The 14,481-nt window shown below is 44.7% G+C and overlaps 1 protein-coding gene across 3 annotated transcripts in view; it reads right to left on the bottom strand.

Moving 5' to 3' along the window:
- FAM124A (family with sequence similarity 124 member A) overlaps positions 1-14,481 on the bottom strand; it is a 107,617-nt gene that overhangs the window by 68,626 nt on the left and 24,510 nt on the right. For 2 of the 3 annotated variants that reach the window (XM_027116377.1, XM_027116379.1), the window contains exon 3: positions 10,007-10,740. In XM_027116377.1, coding sequence (XP_026972178.1) covers positions 10,007-10,740 — 734 coding nt within the window. Of the gene's footprint in view, positions 1-1,028; positions 1,104-10,006; positions 10,741-14,481 lie in introns of all 3 variants that reach the window. The other variant, XM_027116378.1, reaches the window with a different exon arrangement.

The following is a 14,481-nucleotide window of genomic DNA, read 5'->3' as shown; positions in this document are numbered from 1 at the left end:
GGGAGAAGAGGGGGCTCAGCAGGAGAAGGGCTCCTGTCAGCATGGCCACTGTTCTCTCTGGGGCCCCCAGCCTGACGTGAGGGGTGGGGGGAGGCCACCCACTCATCCTCTTTGCCCCCTGCCCTGCGTTTAGCACCGGAGTCCCCCTTGCCATCAGCCAGCAGGCACTGTGGCCCAAGGAGTCCTCCCACGGGCGCCTTCTGTCACGGTCCCCTCCTCTGGGCCCTGGTCACTCTTCCTCTGCTTCTAACCACCAGCCAGGGCTCTCCCCCTGCTCAAGCCGCCTCCGTGGGCCTGCCCGGAACAGCCCCACGTCCCCACCTCTCTCCCCTTCTGTCTCCTTTTTTTTAACAAATTCGTTCAACACTGAGTGTCTAATGTGTGCCAGACACCATTAGAGGCACTAGGGACTCAACGGTGGGGAAAACAGGGAAAGTCCCTGCCCTCCAGGTGCTCAGGTTCTGGTGGGAGGGATGGACAAGCCTCTATTCGGTCAACATGCAGTCAGTTAAAGGGAGTGGCGCCATGGGGAGAAGGCAAGCAGGGCAGGAGTACGGCTGCCGGCATGTCCGTGTGTGCAGGAACAGGAGAGGGAGGTGCTCTTCATGCTGCGGCCGGGGAAGGCCTTGCTAGGGAGGGGACACGGAGCACAGACCTGACGAGGTGGGGGAGAAGGAACAGCCAGGTGGCCAGCTGGATGGTGGGCAGAGGGACAGAGCAGACACAGGATGTTCTGAAGGGTCAAGAGTGAGGCCAGGGTGGCTGGGGCAGAGTGATGGGAGAAGAGCAGAGCAGGGAGGCAACCTACCACTGCGAGGAAACTGGTTTATACTGCACGGGAGATGGGACAGGTAGCCCCAGGGGGTTCTGGGCACAGGAGTCACATGATCTGGCTTACGTTCTAAAAGGACCTTCTAGCTGTCCAGTGGAGAAGTAAGGTAACTGGTCAGGAGGCTATCTGGGAGCTACTTTAGGTGGGGTGGGCAGGGAAGACATCTCTGAAACCTGAATGATGAGAAGGAACCAACCATGTGAAGATCCTGGAGGAGATCATTCCAGGCAGTAGGTGCAAAGGTCCTGAGGCAGGAATGAGTTTGCTGCATCTGAGGAAGAGAAAGCGGGCCAACGTGGAAGGCACAGAGCGAGCAGAAGGGAGAGAAGTGCGAGATAAAGCCAGAGAGGTGAGCCGCTGATGGAAAGCCTTGGGCCTTGGTGAACATCTACAAGGGCTGCCAGAGAATGGGAACCCTTTGGAGAGTTAATTTTGAGAGACATGATATGATGTACCTTTTATGATGATGCGCATAACCACATGCATACAGTTGTGCTTGGGATCCAAGGACAGCACGTTAAGAATTTCTGCTATTGAGTCTAGATCTGGAGTGTGTCGGGTGAAGCGTCAATGCCTCACTTCAGTATTTGCTCAATTCTTTCCAACCATCACCCTCTTTATCGCCTAGTGCAGGATACGGTGTACTGTACCCTGCAAACAAAGAGCAGGCCTCTCTCTGCTTTCTTAAAAAACACGTCCCATCCTCATACGTTGCTGGTGGAAACGTAAAATGCCACAGCCACTACAGAAAACAGTATGGCAGCTCCTCTCCTCAAAAAAGTCAGCATACACTTACCATGTGACCCAGCAATTGCACCTCTGGGTACAAACCCAAGAGAAGTAAAAGCAGGGACCCAAAGAGGTATTTGCACACCCATGTTCACAGCAGCATTATTCACAATAGCCCAAAGATGGAAGCGCCTCGCCTGTCCATCAACGGGTGAATGGCTAAACAAAATGTGGCACGTTCATTAACAGAATATTATTCAGATTTAAAAAGGAAGGAAATCTGACACGTGCTACAACTTGGATGAACCTTGAGGACATTATGCTAAGTGAAATAAGCTAGTTACACGAAAGACAAATACTGTATGATCACACTTATATGAGATTCCTAGAGCAGTCAAGCTCATAGAGACAGAAGGTAAGATGGTGGTTGCCAGGGGCCGGAGGGAGGGGGTATGAGCCGTTACTGTTTAATGGGGACAGAGTTTCAGTTCTGCAAGATGAAAAGAGTTCTGGAGATGGACGGTGGTGACGGTTGCGCCATGATGTGAGTGTAGTTAACACTCCTGAACCATTCATGTTTAAATGGTTAAGACAGTAAATTTTATCGTTATGTGTATTTTACCGGCAATTAAAAATTTTTTTAAAGTCTCTGAAGCCCACTTAGTCCCTCAATTGCATCCTCATTGGCACCCATCTCCCTGTTCTCACAGCGCTGATGGCCCCAGTATTCCGGGACTGACTGTCTAGACAATCTCCTCGCTGGGTGAAGAAGACAAGTAAATGAGCTGGTGTGAATGAAATCTTAAAAGCTCTCCAGTGAAGACAGTCCTCAAGACTGAACCTGGCAGCCCTTTCAACTGGTAACAATTTTGCGTGTCAGGATTTCTTGTCTTTTAAATGCTACTTAAAACCTTTGGTTTAAGCCAGTTCCCTGTTCTGCCTTATGAGGATGCAAAGGACAGCTGGCGACCATCCTCTATGGAAGAAGTCTTCCAAAGGCTTAGAGGCCACTGTTAAATTACCTTACCTCTTCAAAGACATGGAGTGACCTGCTTTCCACATTTTTCCAGCCTAAAATTGCAGCTGCATTCTCTTTGTGAAACTGACCTTTGGGTCTTCAACTGTGCTTCTCTGTGTTTGGATGGACCCCAAATCACTTCTTAAGGAGTTTGGCCTTGCCCCTGGCACTCCCGTGGAAGACCTCCAAGGGAGGCGGTGGCCTACAGTTGAGGCCTGTGTCCTTGTCAGGCTCCTTAGAGCTCCCTAAGAAGACATCAACAGGGCTTCCCTGGTGGCGCCGTGGTTGAGGATCCGCCTGCCAATGCAGGGGACATGGGTTCGAGCCCTGGTCCGGGAAGATCCCACATGCCATGAAGCAACTAAGCCCGTGCACCACAGCTACTGAACCTGTGCTCTAGAGCCCGCGAGCCACAACTACTGAAGCCTGAGCGCCTAGAGCCCATGCTGTACAACAAGAGAAACCACCGCAATGAGAAGCCTGCGCACCACAATGAAGAGTAGCCCCCACTCGCCACAACTAGAGAAAGCCAGCACACAGCAACGAAGACCCAATGCAGCCAAAAATAAATAAATAAATAAAATAAAGTTATTAAAAAAAAAAAGAAGACATCAACATACAACCCAGCTTGGCTGAGCCGCAAGACATATGACTCCGTCCTTTACCAGCTGTATGGAACAGGTGTACTCCAGGGACTCGGCTGGAAAGAAACAAGCCAAGCTCACTGTCCCTCACAATCTACCAAAAGCTTAGCTGCGAGAAACAAATTTGGGGAGATTCTCTGAAGGTGTATCCCTCCCTCTGGGATTCAGCCAAGGCCCCAGGAGCTGCAGGCAGGCACCGCCTTGTTTTGCCCAGCCTCCCTTTGTGCAGTGGCTTTGCTGCACGACACTTGGCCGGGCACCCTGCCCACCCTGCAGGCTCCGTGTAAGAAAGCCTTGCAGGGCCTCGATGCAGCTGTTTAGAGCACAGTTGAGGGCAGGCTGCCGACACCTCACTGGACATGAGAAGGTGGGAGCAACGCCGCTTCCAGGATGCAGAACCTGGAATAGTTGTGCATCTGGAGCATAGTTTATTTTTGCCTCATGGATTCTAAATTGTATCACTGCTGATTTTCCATTCTGTGTTTGCTGCTGGAGAACTCAAAATCAAAATTGGGGCCTATTTCTGGAAGAATGCTATCCACAGAACTTTCTGCAATGATGGAAATGTTCTGTATGTGTGCTAACCAATATGGCAGCCGCCAGCCACATGGAGCTACTGAGGACTTGAAATGTTCTAGTGAGACTGAGGAACTGAATTTTTTATTTTAATTCACATAAATGTTAAATTTAAATGGCCACGAAAAGACAAATACTGTATGATCACACTTATATGAGATTCCTCACATAAGTGGCTACCAGTTAAACAGCACAGCTCTCAGATAGGAGATGACATGCACTTTGGATATCATACTTGGTTTACCTTACTTTCCTATCATTATTTTTCCTCTACTTCAAGTCCCTTTGGTATCTAATTATTTTTATTAATCTTTCTTGTATGATCTATATCTTTGTCAGCCAACGTAAGTCTTTTTATTAAAAAAATGTGGGAGCTACCTATAAATACAAAAACACCCCCAGGTAACACAGCCATGTTCCCAACTTTTCTGACCAGATGCTCCTTCCCCCCACTTTTGTGAAATACAGAGTAATTAATACGTTCATTTAAGGGAAGGGAGTCCCAGGAATGGGGGAAGAGAAGACTTCTCTTCTGTTTCTATGTTCTGTTTCTTCATCTGGGTGTTGCTTATTCAAATGTTCAATTTGTGAAAATTCACTGAGCATATATTTGTGATGTGCACTTTTCCTTGTATATATCATTTATATTATTCTCCAATAAAAAGTAAAGAGAAATGTATAAAGAGAACTTATTATGTTCAAAGTACAGTGTCGGTTTACTTCTAGTTCGTGTAACACAGATCTTGGCTATAGAAAGCTGTAGTTTCGATCATCAAGCATTAATGCAAATTTCTAAGATGCTTTTTCTAGAGGGATCTTGGGCAACATCTGATGCTGGCAACTCCCCACCCACCTCCTCTCCGCCTTTTCCCCCCTGAATCAGGCAATGCCAAGAAAGGAGAGGTGAGTTTCAGGAGGTAGAAGGCTTTCTTTCCATCTAATCAGATCTTAGTTAAAAACATTTCCAAATTCTTATAAGAGGCTGAGCAGCTCCCAGAAACAAACCTCTCAGCTTTTCTCCTCCAGAGGAATGAAATGGCTGGAGGAGGTCTCTGAAATACGGAATGTTAACTCAGTGGGACAGGATGAGGAACTGAAATGCAATCTATATTTTAAGAAAGCAACTAGAAACTACCCAACCAAGATTGCCTTCAACGTATAACTGCACCCAATGGAACAAAAGCATGTATGTTGAAAATGAAACCTGGGAAACACACTGCTAAGGAGAATGTAAAAAAAAAAAAAAAAGGTGTTCTCTCAACTGTGTCCCTCCCTCCACGACCAAAATATCTTAATTTTGCTAAAGAACGAAGTATAAATTTTTACTTTTAAAAGTAATTTGAAGAGGTGGGCAGGCGTATGTCTCATGCTAGAGCAGAGGATGGCTTTCTGCAGTGATGCAGTAAATAGTAACCTGTTCAAACGGCCATAATCAAGAACTGTGAGAGGGACTATTAGTCATTTCTGCCCACATTAATTTAACTCTCTGGAACATTACTGTTTTGAACAAAGGGCCAAACTCCTGAGACCGCATGATACAAATCTTTTTTTCTTACTCTTTTCACTCTTGGATGCTCTAAAGTCAAAAGCCTGCACCCATACAGATTGTATAGCCATTTAAATCTGTGGCTTTTCTTTGAAATATTCTTTCAATGATTCCTTTGAGTGGAGTTCAGGCCAAGCTTTCCTAATTTATTCTTTCATTTACGTTATTACAGGGATTGAGAGCAAAAAATATTCTAAATACTGCAAAAAGGAAAAAGTCCCTCAGAAACAATCACATTCATTTTGATCTTTTAGTATAAACAAAATCCTTTCATTAATTTTTACTTACACAACTGCATTGTTTTGCATAAAAAATTGGCAGTCTTCAAACACCGAAGAAAACTCTTCTCACATTTCAAAAGGGATTATAAAACTGACACCACAGAAGTACAAAAGATCATAAGAGATAACTACAAGCAACTATATGCCAATAAAATGGACAACCTACAAAAATGGACAAATTCTTAGAAAGGTACCATCTCCCAAGACTGAACCAGGAAGAAATAGAAAATATGAACAGACCAATCACAAGCACTGAAATTGAAATTTAAAAACTCTCAACAGCAGAAACTAACACACCATTGTAAAGCAATTATACTCCAATAAAGATGTTAAAAAAAAAAAAAACTCAACAAACAAAAGTCCAGGACCAGATGGCTTCACAGGCGAATTCTATCAAACATTTAGAGAAGAGTTAGCACCTATCCTCCTGAAACTCTTCCAAAAAGCTGCAGAGGAAGGAACACTTCCAAACTCATTCTATGAGGCCACCATCACCCTGATACCAAAACCAGACAAAGATACCACACAAAAAAAGAAAATTATAGGCCAATATTACTGATAAACATAGACGCAAAAATCCTCAACAAAATACTAGCAAACCGAATCCAACAATAAAATAAGAGGATCATACACCATGATCAAGTGGGATTTATCCCAGGGATGCAAGGATTCTTCAATATATGCAAATCAATCAATGTGATACACCATATTAACAAATTGAAGAATAAAAACCATATGATCATCTCAATAGATGTAGAAAAACCTTTTGACAAAATTCAACACCCATTTATGGTAAAAACTTTATAGATAAAGTGGACACAGAGGGAACCTACCTCAACAAAATAAAGGCCATATATGACAAACCCACAGCAAACATCATTCTCAATGGTGAAAAGCTGAAAACATTTCCTCTAAGATCAGGAACAAGACAAGGATGTCCACTCTTGCCACTTTTATTCAACATAGTTTTGGAAGTCCTAGCCACGGCCATCAGAGAAGAAATAAAAGGAACCCAAATTGGAAAAAAGAAGTAAAACTGTCACTGTTTCCAGATGACATGATACTATACATAGAAAAGATGCTACCAGAAAACTACTAGTGCTCATCAATGAATCTGGTAAAGTTACAGGATACAAAATTAATACACAGAAATCTGTTGCATTTCTGTACACTAACAGCAAAATATCAGAAAGAGAAATTAAGGAAACAATCCCATTTACCATGGCATCAAAAAGAATAAAATACCTAGGAATAAACCTATCTAAGGATGCAAAAGATCTGTACTCCAAAAACTATAAGATGCTGATGAAAGAAATCGAGGATGACACAAACAGATGGAAAGATATACCATGTTCTTGGATTGGAAGAATCAATATTGTCAAAATGGCTATTCTACCCAAGGTAATTTACAGATTCAACACAATCCCTATCAAATTACCAATGGAATTTTTTTTTGCAGATCTATAACAACAAAATCTTAAAATTTGTATGGAAACACAAAAGACCCTGAATAGCCAAAGCAATCTTAAGAAAGAAAAACGGAGCTGGAGGAATCAGGCTCCCTGACTTCAGACTATACTATGAAGCTACAGTAATCAAAACAGTATGGCACTGGCACAAAGACAGATTTATAGATCAATGGAAGAGGATAGAAAGCCCAGAAATAAACCCATGCACCTATGGTCAATTAATCTATGACAAAGGAGTCAAGAATATACAATGGAGAAAAGACAGTCTCTTCAATAAGTGGTGCTGGGAAAACTGGACAGCCACATGTAAAAGAATGAAATTAGAACACTCTCTAACACCATACACAAAAATAACCCTCAAAATAGATTAAAGACCTAAATGTAAGACCGGATACTATAAAACCCTTCGAGGAAAACACAGGCAGAACACTCTTTGACATTAATCGTAGAAATATCTTTTTGGATCCACCTCCTAGAGTAATGAAAATAAAAACAAAAATAAACAAATGGGACCTAATAAAAACTTAAAAGCTTCTGCACAAAAAAAAAAAACTACCATAAACAAAATGAAAAGACAACCCACAGAATGGGAGAAAATATTTGCAAATTGTGTGACCAACAGGGGATTAATCTCCAAAATATACAAACAGCTCATGTAGCTCAATATCAAAAAAAAAACAACCCAATCAAAAAATGAGCAGAAGATTTAAATAGACATTTCTCCAAAGAAGACATGCAGATGGCCTAAAAGCACATGAAAAGATGTTCAGCATCGCTAATTATTAGAGAAATGCAAATCAAAACTACAATGAGGTATCACCTCACACCGGTCAGAATGGCCATCATCAAAAGGTCTAACATACAATAAATGCTGGAGAAGGTGTGGAGAAAAGGGAACCCTCCTACACTGTTGGTAGGAATGTAAATTGGTACAACCACTATGGAGAAGAGTATGGAAGTTCCTTAAAAAACTAAAAACAGAGCTACTATATGATCTAGCAATCCCACTCTGGGCTATATACCCAGAGAAAACCATAATTTGAAAAGATACTTGCACCCCAATGTTCACTGCAGCACTATTTACAATAGCCAAGACATGGAAGCAACCTAAGTGTCCACTGACAGAGGAATGGATAAAGAAGATGTGGTACATATATACAATGGAATATTACTCAGCCACAAAAAAGAATGAGATAATGCCCTTTGCAGCAACATGGATGGATCTAGAGATTATCATACTAAGTGAAGTAAGTCAGAGAAAGACAGATATCATATGATATCACTTATATGTGGAATCTAAAAAAAAGACACAAATGAACTTATTTACAAAATAGACACAGACTCACAGACTTTGAAAACAAACTTACGGTTACCAAAGGGGAAAGGTGTGTGGGTGGGAGGGATAAATTAGGAGGTTGGGATTAACATATACGCACTGCTATACATAAAATAGATAATCAACAAGAACCTATTGTATAGCACAGGGAACTCTACTCAATACTCTGTAATAACCTATATGGGAAAATAATCTGAAAAAGAATACATATATGTATAACTGAATCACTTTGCTGTACACCTGAAACTAACACAACACTGTAAATCAACTATACTCCAATATAAAATAAAAATTAAAAAATAAATGCTAGCTAGCATTTAGTTCAGTGAATAATAAAGCAATATTATTTCTTATTTGCATAGTTCAAAGGGAAATCTGAAAATTATCTAGTTCCTCTAAATCGTAAATATCTCAAGGTGACCTTTTTGACTTGAGCCATGTGGCCTGGCTGTAGTTCGAGCCAGGTATCTGTCATGTGCCAAATTCTCACTTCATTTTGCGATATGTGGATTATAGTTCTGATGTTTAATGCCCAAACCAACAAAAACTATGAAACTTTACCTGTGATTCAAGTAAATACAATCAGCACCTTTCAAGACAGTGTCCCTGAACTTGCTATCAACTTTCTCCTCTCAGGTAGCCGTATGTGAAAACTGAGATGCCAGAGGCAGAGGTGTTTCAGAAAGACAAAATCCTATATGCCTGGACGGATTTACCTGTTAATTCTAGAAAGCCTGGGTCTTGAAAGCATTTATCAGGTAGGGTAGGTATAGGACCTTCTTAAATCTGTATGCTGAACTTTGAATTCTAGAGTATAACTAATAACGTCTAAAGAGTTTGGGACGATCGCTGGAAGGATGGGAGGAGAAATGGGTCCAGGAATTGAGCCAAGACATTAACCACAGAACAGTCTACTGCATCCATTTCCTTCCATGTATTCACTCCCCCTTCCTAAGCTGAATGAAAGAAGCTCCAGAGGCATCACGTACTCCTTAAAAGACCAAGAAAGTCATTTCCAATGATCACTGAATTTGAACCACCTATTGCCCAGTAGCAGAAGGGTGGAAGGGTAGAAGGGGGGGGAGGCACCAGAGCGATAAAGAAAACAGGTATCTTCTCTACTGAATGTCAACACATTTTACAATTGTCATTGACGGGTTTTCCTGAAGTTCCTTTGTGGAAGTGAAGAATTCATTGGTAAAAACTCCCTACTTGTGAGGGAGTAGATTAAGGAATCTTTAATACCAAATCCCCTGGGATATCAGTTCATTCTAAATCCCCGGGAGCCACAAGCATTTAGTGGATGCTCCAACAGGTGGGTGAAGAGGCGCTAGAGGAATCGGCATTGCTTGCCTGGGGCACATGGCCACGCAGCTAAGTGAAAACTGTTTAATTAGCGTATGGACACCTTGACTTGATCTACGAGCCAGACAGAGGGTCACTGACCTCTCTTTTTTCTTAACTCATTGTTCTGTAACAGGTACTAACCAGGGTTTCTGGCAGAACCAATTCACTTGTTTCTCTGTTCTCCCCAAGTGGAGATAGACACAGACAGACAGACTTCCCCCAAGGTACCTGCAGAAGGATCTTGTTCCCATCGTGGTCCTCCGTCTGCCAGCGTCCCTCGCTGATGGGCCTGCAGGGGTTGGGCAAGAGAGGCACCAGCTCGCCAATGTCCTTGACTCGGAACTCCAGCACGGAGGAATCAGTGGGGACCGGGGTCTGGTCACAGGGCAGTCTCTTCAGGGAGAACTGGATGTCCACATCCAGACTGGAGAAAATGGGGAAGATGCAGAAGTCCGTTTTCCTCTGGCTGGGGCTCCGCCTGAGTATCAGCTCGTAGAACTTGAGGATGTCGGCGTAGTTGTCATGGCGACAGTAGATGGTGAAGCGCACGATTTCCTTGCCGTAGTGCACAGGCCGGATGGCCCACAGCGGTGTCCCCGGGGCCAGAGTGAAGAACTCCTGGCTGCAGGGCAGGTAGGGCAGAAACCTGCTAGGCACGCGCTCCGTGTGGTGATGGCGCCAGGGCGGCCGCTGCAGCGTGCGGTGCAGCTGCAGGATCTGCTCCTCGCCGTACTCCTCCTGCAGGAAGAGGACCACCGCCAGGGCTGGCTGCGCCACCTTGGGGGCCTTCCTCCGCCGCCGGGACGCCCTCCTCTCAGAGACCCTGAACAGCTGGAGGTCTGGGTGGATCCAAGCCAAGACCTTGTCGATGGCCTCCTGCAGGGGTCGGGATTCCCCTGGGTCTGCAATTATGTGGACGCTGACCAAGAAAGGGTCCTGCGCTTCCTCCACGGAGAGCTCACCTAGCAGCACAAAACAAAACCCAAGAAACAAATGGTGACTATTTCATTGAGGCGTCCCGTGATAACATGCAAGGCCTCGGGCAGGAAGAGAAGTTAATTTTAACTGAACGGACTCCTTGATTGTTTTGAAATTCTGATCCCAAGCTCCCGTGGAAATACTCCTGTTGCAGCACCCTGGCAGCCCCAAACTCAAGAACTATTACACACCGGTTCCCAAGCTGGTTGCTGTCAGGACAACCTTGGTGTGGTGCTTCCTCAGGTTGAGCGTATTTTCTATTGAACAGCACAGAGTCAAGTCTCCATGGGTTTGGAAAGGATAACAGGGCCATTAGGGAAGATGCTGTAGCCCTAAGTGCACACCATTTAGAATTTCCTTAGGTAACTGCAGTGCCTTCCCCCACAAATGGTCCCTATATCATTGCACTTCTTTGGTTTGCTTATTTCGCTGGTTTGTTCATCGGTTTGTTCATTCATTTAACATTTATGGAATCCTTTCTTCACCAGGCACTTACTCTAATTGACACATCAAGCCCTGGCTGGTGAGGCATCCTGCCAACTGTGTCCTGATGGTAGGGTGGCCGGGTGGTGACCATCTTGCTGCTCAAGACACAGGGAAGAACGACCCAGCGGGGAGGGGGGCGAGCACCGTGTTCTTGCTGTCAGAGCTGCCAGGGGCCGTGGTTAGGGGTGGGGTGACGCATGGTCGGACCATCATTGCCTGTGTCCTGCTGCCTTTTGGGCCCCTCCTCAGGCCGTGTCCACCCAGAAGCCCACACATCCTGATTGGGTCAGTTCCCCTTCCCGTGTCCTCTGGCAGAACAGCGAATTCCAAGTGTGAAGGTGACCATTTACCTGGGCAACCTTCTCCCATGGGGTGAACAGTTTGCCAGCCACACTGGCATATTTCTACTTTAAAGATATTCAGCGTATTTCATCAAGTAACCCGATAAAAGGCTTGTTCTTGCTCATGATGGCTCCTCTTGCATTTATTTAAGTTGTGTGACCGTCCAAGGGAAGTCAAGGAAACTTCAAGTCTATTGTGACTTGGAGGGCAAGGTTCATCTAGAATCTAGACCTGTCTGCACACACATGCCTCACGATGTCCGCTAGGGTATCAGGCACAGGGCGATCACGGGGTCGGTAACGTTTGAGAAGCATGATGTGCTTTTAGGAACCATCACCTTGATCAGTTTGCAGGATGAAAGGTGATTTTTTTGTAGTTAAACAAGACATTCCAAGTGGGTTTACAGGTACATTTCATCACAAGCACCTATGATAACATGGTCTTCATTTTGCTGGAGCAAAACCTGTCTGAATTTGCATTCGAACCCTGACTGTTAAATATCTCACTTGGGAACAGTTAGCTCAGTTTCCTGTTGCCTTCTTTCTCCTTCACTCATTCCCCCACACATTTCTTGAGCAATCAATATGTACCAGGCACTGGGAGACAAGGGAGCTGGCACCATGACTACGGGGGAGTCCATTTACATAGACTCTGGTGTGACTAGTGCCCCCTTAGAGTTGTACAGTGTATGACCTGCATAGCCACAGGCAGCAGCCAGAAAGAACCATAAGCCACAAATGAGAACTTCATGACTTAGCTGGGAAACACCGACATAAAGATTAAAATTCAATCTGATATAAGTCTATAGGAAATATGATAGAGTAGCATCTCAGGTGGAGGGGAGATTCTAAAGTCACCATGACATAAACATTGACTATAGACACTATTACCACTGATAGTCCCTTGAATTTCCAGGATAGAACTGGAAGGTCCTGATTTGCAACAAGACCACACATCCAGATAGATGTTCCTTTGGTTGAACAGCAGATGAAATAAAGGCTTGCTGCCTGGTTGTTATAAAAGAAGAGTCTTGTATCATTAAACACAAGACGCCCGCTCAGTAGGCTGTGCCTTTTATGCTACAAGAGGCTTTCGGGAGCTGAAGAGGAAAGGATGACTAAGGTAACAGCAAAGTCAAGTCTCGGTACTCCCACAATCACGGAGTAGAACGGTGGGTGGAATTATTTAAGCTCTGCCTCTCTTTCTCCCTCTGGCTGAGCCTAATCTCGAATTGCTATGAGTTAAGTATGAGCATGATGCAATTGCAGTTTACTACCACATCACAAAGGAAGGAGCAATTTTTTCTCCAGAGGGCTTCTGAGAGGGCTTTCTGGAAGATGCTCCAGGTGAACTGCGTCTTGAAGGGTCGATGATATCTCACTTACAATAACCTCAGATATGGGGGAGATCACGGCAGGAAGAGGGAAGACTGTTTATGAAGGCACAGAGCTGTGTGAAAAACAAGCACATTTGGAAAGGGGTGGTGAGTAATTCTGAAACGTGGCAACAGATACAGCAGGAAAAATGGATTGGGGCCAAGCTGTACAGGGCTTCAGCTCAATCCGGCAGTGATAAGGGGCAGTGGAAATTTTTAATAAAGGGATGCTGGGATCAAGTCAGGGGCGGTCGGCTATAAGCGGAGCAAGAAGTTAGAAGGTGAGTGAAGAGTCTAGGTCAGGATAACAAGGACGTGGGAGATTGCATTATGGGCCCTGGTTCTCTATCTTACCCTGTCACCTTGCTCTCTGCCATGTGGCTTTGTAGTTCCTTCCACTAAATGGCTGTAGTGCATTTCCCCACCCTTTGACTTCAAATGAGACCATACGCCTAGCTTTGGCCAACAGAAATAGCGGCATGCGTTCTGGCTTGTTTCTTGTGCTTCTAACGTTTCCATGAGAAGAACATGCTCGGGCCAGCCCACTGGGGCCAGAAAGGAGTATGAGGGCGACGTGGACCCGAGCCAGCCTAGCTGAGCCAAGCCTCCATCAGCCGGGCTCAAGACACTCAAAGACACCCAGCAGATCTTGGTCTGGAACCGCTGACCCAAGACACATGGGAAATGATAAATGACTGCTGTTTCGAGCCACGGCTTGGGGTTGGCTCAAAACACACAGTGACACTTTCAGAGGGTGTACAGAAGAGGGCTAGTCTCACAGGCTATTTAGGAAGCACGTGGAGCCCACAGGCCTGGAGGTAGGAGCAAGAAAAGCAGGAGAGGAGTTGACCTTGATGTTTCTGGCTTGAGCAACTCATCTGATGTTGATGCTTAACTGAGACAGAAAACAGAGGAAGAAGGGCAGGTTTGTGGGGAAAGATAAGGAGATCCACTTTGGCCATGCTGGCTTGTGATGCCCGATTGACTTCCAGGAGGGATGTCCTGTTGGCAACTGGACCTGTGTGTTGCTGAGGTGACGTGCTGAACTTAAGGATGGACCAGTTACCTTTCGGCCATATTCCCGCTTTCATACAGTTATCTTGTGTGTGCCCTGTTTTGATATGAACCAGTGAAAGTTCATCTTGGTGGTTTAAAAAACAACTGGAATTCATAGATTATTCTGGTTCTTTGCTTGCTCTTTCAGCTCACCTGGCTACTTGGTTTCACTGAACATAAGCACCACTAGCAGCAGGAGTGAAGTGGAAACAAGAGCAGTGAAAACACAAACCAATGACATTTCCTGCCCGTAAGTAGCTCCAGGAGGTACCACAGTCGCCTACGATGGATATTCCACTTTTCTGTGGTGCCCTGATCGCCCACCAGTGGAGACGTGATGTCACTAAACAGTTGTGAATGCTCACTATAAATGGAAGGTGTAGAAAGGCTTTGAATAATCTGGGGATGAAGACATTCACTTGAGAAAACTACCGATGATTTCCACAAGGGGAAAAAAGGACACGTG

This window comes from Aethalodelphis obliquidens, unplaced genomic scaffold, assembly GCF_003676395.1.
Source record: "Aethalodelphis obliquidens isolate GAN/ISIS:26980383/991018 unplaced genomic scaffold, ASM367639v1 scaffold16, whole genome shotgun sequence".
NCBI lineage: Eukaryota > Metazoa > Chordata > Mammalia > Artiodactyla > Delphinidae > Aethalodelphis > Aethalodelphis obliquidens.
Note: the sequence above shows the minus strand (reverse complement) of the source record. Positions and strands in the feature narration are given on the sequence as shown.